General features: G+C 36.0%; 1 protein-coding gene across 1 annotated transcript in view; it reads left to right on the top strand.

The window, feature by feature from the left end:
- The window catches only part of CFAP47 (cilia and flagella associated protein 47), a 345,415-nt gene that overhangs the window by 294,143 nt on the left and 38,221 nt on the right, over positions 1-13,051 (top strand). The window contains exons 58-59 of the mRNA XM_086482089.1: positions 10,059-10,218; positions 10,858-10,955. Of these exons, the coding sequence (XP_086338215.1) occupies positions 10,059-10,218; positions 10,858-10,955 (258 nt within the window). The remainder of the gene's footprint in view (positions 1-10,058; positions 10,219-10,857; positions 10,956-13,051) is intronic.

Raw genomic sequence — 13,051 nt, 5'->3', positions numbered from 1 at the left:
TCTCAAGACATTTTTGCGTGGTTTTGGGTCTAGAAAAAGATTAAGAAAAGCAGAAGCTGTCATAGTCTTAATTTACTTGCTACTACTTTATCATAGGGTAACATGAACTTCCTTTAAGAGAGAAGGGGTAAAGTTTGGTGGTTTTTATGTGCCTGGGCACTAAAATAAAAGCCACACTTGTTTACAAAGCATATGACATTTCTTGCGTGGCTCTTGCATTTTCAAAATATTTGTGTGATTATTTTCTAGTTTTTGTTAAGGTTTTAGGCAGGTTATTAAGTCCTGGTAGACTGTTTTGTTATATACAGAACACAGTTAATTCACTAGGGCATTTACTAGGGGGAGAGATGTTGAGTGGGCCATAGTTTTCCTGTTACTATAGTAGGGCAGAACATGTAAGATCTTGTTTCTAAAAAATATTACTATCTGTCCCTCCACTCACCTCATCAACTCTGCTCCATTCACGTTGTGTTTCTGGTCTTTCTTCTATGTCATTATTTATCAATTAATCTCTCTTGAGAATTTCAGAATTATATTTAAATATGTGCAGAAATATAGTGAAAATTTGATTAAGGTAGGACCAATTGAGCTAATGTAACTGAGTTTTTACTGGTCTATTTTTTTAATGTGTCACAAATTCAGATAAAAGATGTATTGATTCATTGTATAGTGATACAGTGCTGCTGTAGAAGAGGTATTGAGTTTTACCTTTGACATTGCAGTATGCCTCCTGCTTTCTGTGACTTTGGATCTAGGACATTATTGTGAAGCAGACCTTTAGATTTTGGGTGCCTGAATGATCTCGCAAAATTTTATCAACATAAAGTTGTCATCGGGGAAATAAGGATGATAACAATTTTCAAATGTATAAAATGGTCAAAGGAAGATGGGGTAGATCTACTGTCTATCAGATATTTGGAAGGAAAAAGCGAAAGAAACTGGCAACCCCCAATAAAGTTTAGAAAAAGTGTTGGACTGTAAGATAAGTAGAAAACTTTTACTACTCTTATTACTAATTATTCTTCTTCAGTTCTTACTGTTATTTATTTGGCATTCCCTCTGCCAAATGACTTTCACAGAATGCAGTCTGGCCTCCTCCACTCATTGTGCTCTCTGCCATAGCATCATTTTGCAAGTTATTGTCCATGTCTGTTACCCTTTTGCTGGTCCCTCAGGTGTTTTGTTTGTTTTTCCAGTCCTATTGATCACTATTTCCTGCCTTTACAATTCTTTATTCTTCTCTGACGTGTCTTATGTGTTGCTCTGTACTGCTGTTCAACTTTGCTTTCTTACTGTTCTCATCTCCTACCATTCAGATATGTTTTCCTAACATGCTGGCCAACTGAATTTCTGTAAAGTGCACCCAAAGTCCATCGTCACAGCACCTCTGAAGGGAAACTGCAAAGATATCCCATGCTGACAAGACAAATGCATAAGATAACAGCAGAGATGGAAAATTTGTTTTATTTTTTTTTTTTAGATTTGGATTTTTTAGATTTTAGGTCTGTCACACCTACCCAAAGTCAAAGTTGCAGGTACCAGAGTTTCAGAGATAAGACAGATGTTTTGTGATAAACCAGTTTAGGAGGTTATGTGATTTCTGAATTTCTGCAGAACATTCTTATACCAAATCTGATAATCAGATGTGATATAGAAGTGGTGGAGACTTTGTTCTGAAATATATTAAGTGATAATCTTATACTGGGGGTTAAAAAGTTGTTGTCTATTTATCCTCAATAAAAGAGTATGATCTTCATGATCTCTGTTACACGTATTTTTTGAAATTTTCTCAGAGTTAAAGATCTTAAGTGTAAATTTTCTTGTCTTGGTTATCACCAAAGAAGTAGATTACTGTACTTAGAAACATTTTTTTCCCTCAGTGTGCCTGACCCTTGTAAGCTTAGTTGTTACTGCACTTCAACAATAAATAAATTGAATAGGTATTTCTGTCAAAATAATGGTTTTGATTTGGGCTGCAACTGCACTATAAGCTATTAGTTAGGGAAGGATAATTTTATAAATGAAAAGGAAACTATATGCTTGGCTTTTTAGACATGCTTCGTTTAAAAACAAAATAAATTGCATTAAATGAAACAACATATTTAATTACTGAGCTCTGTTCTCAATCCATTTATTTTAATCTAAATAGCGAATGTTTAACTTGTATCCATTATTTTGTACCAGAAAGAAATTCTTCTAGATTAAATCTCTTAATGAAATAAGCCAGAAAGACTCTGCCAGAAGTATACAAAATTGTATTAACACAAGATTTGTAAAATGGCAAACAAATCTTATAAACATGCTGTACCTAATACTTTTTATTGTGTGTTTAGGATAGTGATGATGGGAAGCCTTTCAGTTAAGGACTCAAACATTCATTCCTTTATTTGTGCTGTTTATTTCTTAAAGCAACTTCTAAAGTTTTAACCAGTCATTTGTGAAATGATTTATTAGTATCTAAACTGCATATTCATGACTTTTTCAAGTAAGGATCTCAGCAACTCATGGGGGATCTTATTAATGTGTATAAATACCTGAAGGGAGGGTGCAAAAAAGGACAGAGACAGACTCTTTTCACTGGTGCCCAGTGACAGGAAACATAGGAACTTCCATATGAGCATAAGGGAACACTTTTTGTGCTGTGAGGGTGACCAAGCACTGGAACAGGTTGGCCAGAGAGGCTGTGGAGTCTCCATCGCTGGAGATACTCAAAAGCCTTCTTGAACATGGTCCTTTGTAACTGGCTCTAGGTGACCCTGCTTGAGCAGGGGGGCTGGACCACATGTCTGCTAGAGGTCCCTTCCAACTTCAAATATTCTGTGACTGTGAAGCTTTCAGAGGCAGGGGAAAGGACAGCTCTAGCTTTTGGTGGAAGAATCCATAATTCAGGAAACAGAGGGTCCTCCTAGAAATACAACATTATGGACCATCTGTGAAAGGAATCTCTCATGCTTCTCACCTACCTCACCTACCTAAATGAACTGCACTGAGGGAAGGAAAATGGTAATGTAAACATTAAAAAGCAGGATGAGATTAATTTAACCTTTAGCATTTTGCATCCTTATTGTATAAGCTCTGTTACTTTATGGTATATGTGTTGAACTAACTTGAAGTGCATTACATTCCATTTTCTGCGTCCCAGAGAAGATGCAAATAGGACTTTTAGCATAACATATGTGCCCTGAGAAATAGTAACTTAGATCAAGCTATACTTTGTTTATGGATATTGCTCTTCATGTCTGAGAGGATGTGAAAGACTAAGCAACTGATTATCTTCCTGGTTAATTTCAGATACAGAAAAAAAACATTCAGAACTTCACTGATATATGGTTAAAGATACATGACTAACTGACATTTTAGCAATACGTGTGCCCTTCAAACTTTCATCTTGAGATGATAAACTTTGTTTTATAACTTCTTTGGAGATGTAAATCATTCATCTTGGAATACTTTTTGGATAAATACCATAGAACCATAGAACATCTCAGGTCAGTAGGGACCTCGAAAGGTCATCTGGTCCAACCTTCCATGGAAAAGGGAGCCTAGATGAGATTATCTAGCACTCTGTCCAGTTGTGTCTTGAAAATGTCCAGTGATAGGAAGTCCACTGTGTCCCTGTGGACATTGTTCCTGTCATTGATTTTTATCAGTCTAAAAAAATTTTTTCTTAGGTCAAAATGAAACCTTTCCCTATACAACTTGTATCCATTGTCCCTTGTCCTCTCCATGTGTCTCCTTGTGAAAATAGAGCCTCCATTCTCTTTGTAGATGCTGTTTAAGTACTAGAAAACTCTGATATGTTCTCTCCCGAGCCTTCTCTAGGATGAAAAGATCTAACTCCTTCAGGCTTTCCTCATAAGGCAGGTTCTCCAGCCCTTTGATCATCTTTGCGGACCTCCTTTGGACCCTCTCCAGTCTGTCCACAACTTTTTTTTTTTTTTAATTGTAGGAGCCAGAACTGGACACAGTACTCCAGGTGCAGCCTGACAAGTGCTGAGTAGAGGCAGATGATCACATCTCTCTCTGCTAGCAGTGCCCCTGTGGATGCAGCCCGGGATCCAATTTGCCTTCATTGCTGCAGCAGTGTACTGCTGACTCGCATTCAGCTTGTTGTCTACCGGGACCCCCCAGGTCCCTTTCAGCAAATCTGCTTCCCAGCTACATCATATACCAGCCTGTACTGTGCTCTTCGGTTATGTCATCCCAGGTGCAGGACCTTGCACTTGTCTTTGTTGAACTTCATGTAATTCTTGCTGGACCATTCTTCCAGCCTGCCCAGGTCTCTCTGTAAGTTGACTCTCCCTTCTCTCCACCTCACCAGTTTTGTGTCATCAGCAAACTTTGTGAGAACATCTGCCTTGTCAGCACTGTATGTAACTAGTTTCCCTGCCCTGTTTAGCAATGGGACTGTCTTCCCTGTGCTTCTGCTTACTATTCACGTATCTGAAGAACCTTTTCTTGTTGTTCTTGATATTTTTGGCCAATTTCAGTTCTAGCTAAGCCTTAGCCTTCCTGATTGCATTTCTGAATGCCCTAGAAGGTTCTTGTAGTCCTTGATGGGTATTTGGCTACCCTTCCATAGTTGGTATGCTGCTGCTTTGCCTTTAAGTGTGCCCAAAATCTAATTGTTAAGCCAGGGTGATCACTTGTTTTGCCTTCTTAATTTCACTTTGTTGGAGGTGCACTGTTCTTCAAAGATAACACCTGGAATTCACTGAGATAAGTGTCTCCATCTGGCTTAGCTAACAAGAATGTATTTTATATGTGTTCTTAAAACCAGAAACAAGACAAAGCATAATTATCTATCATGATCACAGAATTCCAGAATCACAGAACTGTTTAGGTGATAAGGGACCTGGTGAGATCATCTTGTCCATCCAACCCTTGCCTTGCCTAAGCAGGGTGATCTAAAGCAGGTTGTCTAGGACCATGTCCAGTCAAGTTTTGAATATGCCCACAGATGGAGGCTGTTGGCTGTTGTCAGATGGCTGTCAATTCAGAAAATTTTATTCATATTTACTCATTGAGACTGACTAGTTAGAATACTGATGTAGCAAAGCTAACACAGACTGCTACATTCTCACAGTTTGGTAATTAGAACCCATAACAAGGGATTGTGATCATGTTTTAATGAAAGGGAATCAAAACTTCAAGCAGCCTTATGTGGTAAAAAAATCCCACCCCCACCCCCACCCCCCAAAAAAAAAAGCTGAAAAAAAACCCAAACAAAAAAGATGTAAACTGAAATGAACCAATGCTTAATAACATGAGGCAGAAATGCTGTCTGTTCTTTATCAAACTCCTGTAATTTAGGACTGAACAAATTTTGGAAGAGTTACTATAAAAAAAAAATCTTAGTCTTCATATGTGACCCGGGCTTTTATCTCTTCTAGCAGGTGAAAATAAGTGAAGAATACCTAGGCCCGATTTTTTATGTATTTCAGATACTTACTGGAGTGCTGACAATATCTCACTCTTTACAGCCTGATATCAGTTCTTCTTTTCTGGATGAGTTCCTTGAGAGAAAATTAGCAATCCTTCCCCAGCAGCAGTCTGCTCTCTGGGAGTATTTTGGAGTTTGCCCTTTCCAGATTCTGAGGATAATGGTAGAAAACAGACCTGATTATACTAGGTTGGCATTTATATGACCAGTGCTAATTTTAGCAGGGCTGTCTGTGGTTTTAACTGAAATTATTCTGTACTAATAATTTTAATGCAGAAACTATCAAGAAAAAAGAAACCAAAACAACAAATGAAAATACCCACTCTTAAATGATTCCCCATCAGACTTCAACAAGACATAGTGAGCTCTGCCTCATCTCTCTTTTTCAATTAGGGGAATCGGAACTGAGTGCTGTTTTTCTGGATGAAATCAACAGTAGGCACTCTGAGATGCTACAGAATTAAGCGCAGTTCATCAAGGAGATAATCCTTTCATCATCTAGAAAAACTGCCATCAAAGCACCTTACTAATATGAAAAATACATGGCTTTAAGATAAGCTTAGATGAGAGGGTGATTATTCTTTTTAAATATATTGCAGGATATTTTGTTCATTGCCATAACAATTTTATCACTGTGGCACCGCCTGGGATGCTTGCTCTTAAACATTTTCCTAAGCTACTGTAGAGGCAACAAATGCATTTCTACCCATCTGTATTCCTTCCAAATAACATCCCAGCTATGGGGATCCACTACTTCATTACCTTAATTAATTTTAGCTCTCTTAGTGCTATGTTTTCTAGGGCTGAAACAGAAGTTACACAGAACTCAACCATAGTGCCTCATAGAAGTGAAGCAGTGAGTTTGGAGTTTTGATTTAATTATCTAATTCAGTTTTGAGTTCTAGGCTCAAGTGTCAAAGGATGCAGTGCCCTAGGAATCTTTTACAGAATCAGTATTCTCCATTGGCCTTTGGAGAGGCTTGAGGCAAGGCTTAAAAATGGGTTACCTAAAAAAGAAATGAGAGGACACAGATCTCCATGTGCTTCTCTGTAAGGCAGTTGACTCTGATTGTAGCCCTCTGTTTGAATCAGATGGCTTCAGTCTTTTAAAGGGTCATCTGAGCTTACTCTGCTAACTATCACTGGCCTGTGGGACAGTGGAAGAGAAGTAAGGTATTATCAAAATCTGGCCCAAAGCTTTTTCCCAAATGTGATGCAGCTCTATTCTGAAAAGAGCCTCGTTATGGATTTCTTATGAAGAATTTGTGGATACTCATGGCAGTGTAAATGCTTCCATGAAGATAAGGGATCAGCTGTTATTATCAGATTTTGGTGTCCCTGGCAGAGTAGTTGAGTTCCACAGGCAAATAGGAGCAACTTGGTTGGTAATGTTGATTTGTGTTAAAGTTGCCCACACAGATATTTGTTATGCCAGCAGTTGCTGGCCCACATTCTCTAAATGAGAAGATGAAAAAAGAAGCATGAAGCAATGTGTGATTTTTGCAATTAGGCCTATTTCATCTGTCTTATTAACTAGGCAAAATCATAAGGAAATAAATCTGCACTAGCAGTTAATGATCAGTTGGTTAGTTAACAGCTGCAGTCAAGCCCACTTCTATAAAAATTATTGTCATTATGAACAGCTTCTACTAAGAAAATTTTGTTATTAAAAAAGTGAATACTTTCTGGTTTAACAGTGATATTATAAAATATTTCTTTTTGTGATTTTTAATAATGAATTTTCTGCCAGAATGACCCAGAATACTATCATATGTGTTCTGTATTAAAATTTATTTAAAAAAAACAGGGCACTGTATCCTGTAAGAGGCGTATTAAGCTACAGTTCAAACAGTATATGCAATGCATATGGACTATAACTAGTTAGTTTGCAGTCTGTTCTATTTGTCATGTGTTAAGAGTCGCAAATGAAACTTATGGATGTGCCATAAGGGTGTTACAAAGTGCTTACATCCTGTTGCTCGTTACACTATTCTGGTATGCATATATTTGGATTCAAGGCAATCTAATTGCAAATATATCCTGAAGAATACACTTCTAATTTAAAAATATTACAGGTTTCTGCCTTAACTATGCCAGATTAGGCCCAAAGTGGGCAAATCATGGTGGATAGCTGCCTCTTCCTCACAGAGGGAGTGCATTAGTGCTGTAGCTGACTTCTGTTCCAGAGGGATGGATCCTAGTTCAGATGTTTCAGAAGCTTGACAACAATGTGTGTGGTCAGTTTATTATTAGTTGTTTCAGATACTGGATTAAAAATTGTTGCTAATTTTTGAAAGTTTTCAAAAAACCTTTTGACCTCATTATTGCCAACTATATGTGTATATATAGTATATCTTTTAAATCTTGGCTACGTTCTTGATAGATAATGCATCAAATAGGGAGATTAAGATCTAATGAAAAATCTTAAATCTTTATTAAAAGAAAAAAAGAAGAAATGTAGTTTATTTTTTTAATCTCGATATTAACATTTTTAATGGATTTTTAATGATATTTTCAAGCTATTTCAAGATAGAAGACTTTTCAAGTAATTATTTCAAAGACAAATTGTGCATGCCATAGTGGACTTCTACATATACATAAAAATTAAGCAATTATGAGTCCAACACAGTTGGTTAATATCCATAACTTTTACCTGTTAAAACTCTTACCTACAGAAATGCAGATATATTTAGGTAAGAATTTCCTACTGTTTTTAGCATCCATAAGTATGTGAGTCAGTGGTCTATATTTGAGGTCTTGAGGCATTGTTACTGAAAGAGGCAGAAATCCTGCAGACAGAATGGTTTGTCTTTAAATAATCCTAACCTTCCTAATTTAAGATTGACTTTCCAATCTTAATTTGGTTAGTTAAATTTAAAAGTGTTTCTAGCTAAAAGCTTTACAGCTAGAGAACCACGTTTACTCCAGTGGGGTTATATACTACAGGAAGTAGCTACATAACACAGTACAAGATGATTCTTCATAAAGGTAATCAGTCTGGACAGGACAATTTTTTAGTTTAAATATGCTGTGATCTTCCCAAGCTACTTTGGATATCTTTATTCGATTGTTGTTTGTATTGAAGGAATAAATTATAGCAACAACAGATTGTGAGAAAGCTGCAATGTCCAGTAGACTTTATAGTAAAATAGCAGAGGATTAGTGCAGATCAAGGGTCCTGACTTTTGTCCTGTGTTTTGGAAAGCTGTCTTTCAAACCCATCTGTCCCACTCTGCTGTGACTTACTTGACTGTTTTTGCTTCTGGTCATTCCTGTCTGTCATCATTTTACTCTGTCTCCCTCCACACCCACCTTCTTTTCCAAGCTTTCCATGCATTCACCTGTTATTTACAACTTGTCCTTCCCGAGACTGTGTTACGATTTTCTTATCAACCACTCTACTACAGCTGTCAGCATTGAGGTCTTCACCCTCAAGCCACTTAGGCTGTAGGAAGGTGAACATTTGGAGCACAAGATAAAGTTTCCCTGCTGACATTTTTTGAGCACACAGCAGCCTGTGGTTATCAGAAGAAGCAACCACAAGGAGAATGCTGCTTGTCCTATACATACTAACTTGAGCAGATTCAGTCATTCTCAGGGAACAATGCTCATAGACTTGTAATAGCAGTATGCATTGTAGCAGGCATGAAAAAATATCACAAAAATGGATTCAAAGCTTAATGTAGAAGTAGTTACTCATAACTTAAGTTTTTCCACAGATAGAATTAAAGCTGAAACTCTAATCCCGAGATGTCAGTTCCACCATATGTCAAGAATTCTTTTCAAAACAAAGGAGCTCGATAAAGAAAAGTCTGTATGATTTCCTTGTTCTACTTTGTGTAATTTTTCTGTAACTTTATTTCTGAAATAGCTGGAACACCCCCTGAAGTAGATGTTCTGACACTTGGCATACTGGCAAGTCATTGGAAAAAGCCCCTTAAAAACGCAATGTATCAGGCCACCTTCATTACAGACAACATAGGTTTCTTTCTTTCTTTTTTTTTTTTTTTTTGAAACATCACAATCAATCAGATGAAAAATCATACAGAAAAGACATAGCTTGTGTAATAATAGTGTAGATTCTTTCAAATATATTTCAGTTATGTCTTGAACATGAACAATTGCTTTTGGATTGATCTCTTTTATACGGTATTGCTCTCTTGTGTTGCAACCCACAGGTGCTCAAAAAGCATGACTTAGGCCCTAGAACATCATGGGATTGACTTATATGTATTACACATAATCTTAGAATATTAAATGTGGGCTGTTCACTTAATCATGCTTGTTTTGTTTCAAGCCTTCAGAGTCTCCCTGGGTCTCATTTCAAAGTTTTATTGGTGAGTAGAAGTCTAAAATAACACTTTATGTGAACTCCTCTATTCAATAATCACAAAGTACCTTATTACAGGAAGACAGGCCACAAATGCTACTATAAGATGAGATTTGGCTGTAGCAAGAGAGCAGTAAAATGAAATTTGTTATCACAGGAGAATGGTACACTATGATAAAATGTTAAATAGTGTATCAAAAAGAAAAAAAGGAAATACATGAGAAAAATGATATAAATAATTTTAAAAACTCTCAAAATATGATAACAATCTCTTCTATCTTACAGGAAACCGATTAGCTCCAAAAGAAAAACTGGACATCCCAGTGTTATTCATGCCAGATACAATGAAAATGTATGAGGCTGTGGTGGTAATTCATGTAATGAGGGAAAATGGTGAAAACTGGCCTTACGAGGATTGTGCTGAATTAAATAAAGACTTAAAGAGGTAATTTATTCTAAAAGGAAAAGAAAAAGTAGTTGAGGATACTCAGTCCTGTCATCATTTTCCCCTTTGGCTGTTTGTGTGTAGCTCCCAAGGGCAATCAAGTGTCTGGTTTGAGGGCAATAAGTAACCAACATAAGCTTCTAATGTACCCTGCAAAGTATGCAGATTTAGGGTAAGACTTTTATCTGTTTCAATAACTACTTTTTCTAACTTTAAATAAAGAAAATGTAAAGTACTAGCTGCCAGGGCAGTTATGCATACTGAGCAAATGAAAGCTCTTAAATCCCTCTAATTTTTCAATATGTTTGGGCTAATAATGATTCTCCTGTGGATATGTTTATGTAATGCATAAACTGCAGAAACATTGACAGAAATGTCATGACATAAGAGAGAATAGATCAGGCCAAATGTTCTCGTATCCTGACAGAATAATATTTGAAGACACTAAGCTAAGTGGGTGTAATTTATTGCTGTTCTGGTTTGGTTTGATGCTATTTCATGTTTTTCTTAGATATGTTTAGCATTACAGCATACGTTAAAATGGAGTCTCACCTCTCCAACAACTCTTAACTCTAGATTACTTTGGAAAAAAAATTCTCAGCAGTCTGTCATAATGACACTCTTCATTTATTTTCCAAGCAGTATTACTGTAGCAGAGAATGGGGGAATTCAGGGAATACTCTGGATCTATCCGATTTGTGGAATACCTGAAGCATTGCAGCAGAAATTAGTTCCAGGTGGGTAATGATTGAAAAAAACTCAAACAATAAATTTAAGAAAATTAAATAGTCATTTGTGTTCTTACCTGCTTGATCACGAGAATTTGCAGTAGTACTTTGCTACATCTTAAAAAAGATAAAATTGCATATTAAAAATAAAATCTCCTTTCCCAACCTACAAAGCAAACCTAGATCTACTATTTTGTTCTCATTGTGAATAAAAGGAGCCAGGAGCAGTTGAAAATCTCAAGGTTTGCGCCCTTCAGTGTCCCAGTTAGTGCTGAGTTACAGAACTGAAAGTAAATCGAATGAAAGACTGACACAAAGGTAGATTTCTGCTTGCGTACCCAGAACACCCTTCTGGAGAGTTTACCGGGTACAAAATATTGGAGTAGATGTCCACTGTTTCTCTCAGACTTGAATTTCATTCCTTAATCAAAAACAGAATATAGAGTAGTGTGAATAGCAGTAAGATTTCCACTTGCTTCTGAGAAGTAAACTTGCATATAGGGTTTTTATTGTTACCTATTTTCAGGATAGTAAATATTTATAGATTTGATGCACCTATTTTTTTAAAAGTGTGATATAATTCCGGAATTGTGAAACAGAAATTGTGAACAGCTTTTAAATCTATAACCTTGATGAAACTACAGCTCAATGTGTAATCAGGAACAATTTTATGCCGATTTGTCTTTTCATCTTGTCTTTTGGTAAGTGAATATAATACATTTCTACACTAAATAGATTAAGGTACAGGAATAACTTGTGGAAAACTATAGAAATAGATATTTTTTACAGTCATTAATTTAATTTGCTTAAGGACCCTTTACTTGCAGACAAATGCCAATGATGTGGTATTAATTAGAGCTTTCATCATCTTAATTTCCACTTTCTCCAATACCTTAAGGAATGAAGAATGTTATCATGCAATCAACTGTTGCCCAAAATGATGGTTTTAATGAGTCTCATTAGCCTTGAAACTATGTGTATTGATGTGAATGTTTGTTATTTAAAGCTGTTGTGTAATTGACAGACTTTGAGATAAATCTCCCTTTTATTGGGCTGTTGTTTTCATTAGGTATAGAAGTTATGAATTTAAATTGTTAGCAATCATAAATTGCTTAAGTGTGGCATTACTTCTATATATGATTAGAAACTTCAATAATGTGAAATTTTAAGTAACTGTAAATTCCTAAATGCTACTTTAAACCAGGAAAACTAAACTGTAGAATATTTATAACTGTATTATCCACTAATTTATGTTCAGTAAATGTTTGTAGTGCATACAAGGAGCACTGCATTAATTTTTAATACCTAGCTCTTTTTGGCTATCACCATGTTATTTTGGGCTATTTTTTTTAACTTTTTTTTGAAGGAAGTACTAGATCTTTCATTGAGAAATTACCTGGAAAACTAAAGTAGCTGTTTATAAGTGTATGTATGAAACAGATTCTGTTCCTGCCTTAATTCTGGTTTTCAGTTATAAATGGATTTTTTTAAAATTCCTTTTGTAAGATATGACTCCAAAGCATGTAATTTTAAATCATTGTTTTTAATAATGATTGAAATAGCGTTGTTATTTATTTTAATGCAGATATTTGTTAAAATTGCCAGGAGGCTACAAGCTGTTATGTCAAAAGCTGCTTTGCTAGTGTATTAGACAGTTTATCTTTTGTGTCATTCTCATTTGCATCTTAATATACTTAAACTTCTAGAAGTCCCTTGGCTTAGTATCTTATGAGATCAATTAAAATGATCAATGGTCACAACCCATGTAGTACATGTTGAGTAGATTGCAACTTGACTATCTTATAAAAGTGATTACAAATGGAAAATCACCCAGAATATCTTTTTTAATTCTTGTAGAGTCAAAGCAGCATATGATAATTTAGGTTGGAAGGGACTACCCGAGGTTGTCTAATCCAACTCCCTTCTCAAAGCCAGCTCTAATTAGATCAGGTTGCTCAGGGACTTGTCCAGTCAAATCCCACATGGATCTAGTTTTGATCCACAAATATTAGCCATTTAGGAAAAAGAAAATATAGAATAATTTCTGGTAGTAAGATGAGCTGTGGAATAGAAAATGATGCAGACACAACGTGCACACAGTAATC

Source organism: Leptosomus discolor, chromosome 1 (assembly GCF_034619465.1).
Source record: "Leptosomus discolor isolate bLepDis1 chromosome 1, bLepDis1.hap2, whole genome shotgun sequence".
NCBI lineage: Eukaryota > Metazoa > Chordata > Aves > Leptosomiformes > Leptosomidae > Leptosomus > Leptosomus discolor.
The sequence above is the reverse complement of the archived record's forward strand: the minus strand, read 5'-3'. Positions and strand labels throughout refer to the sequence as shown.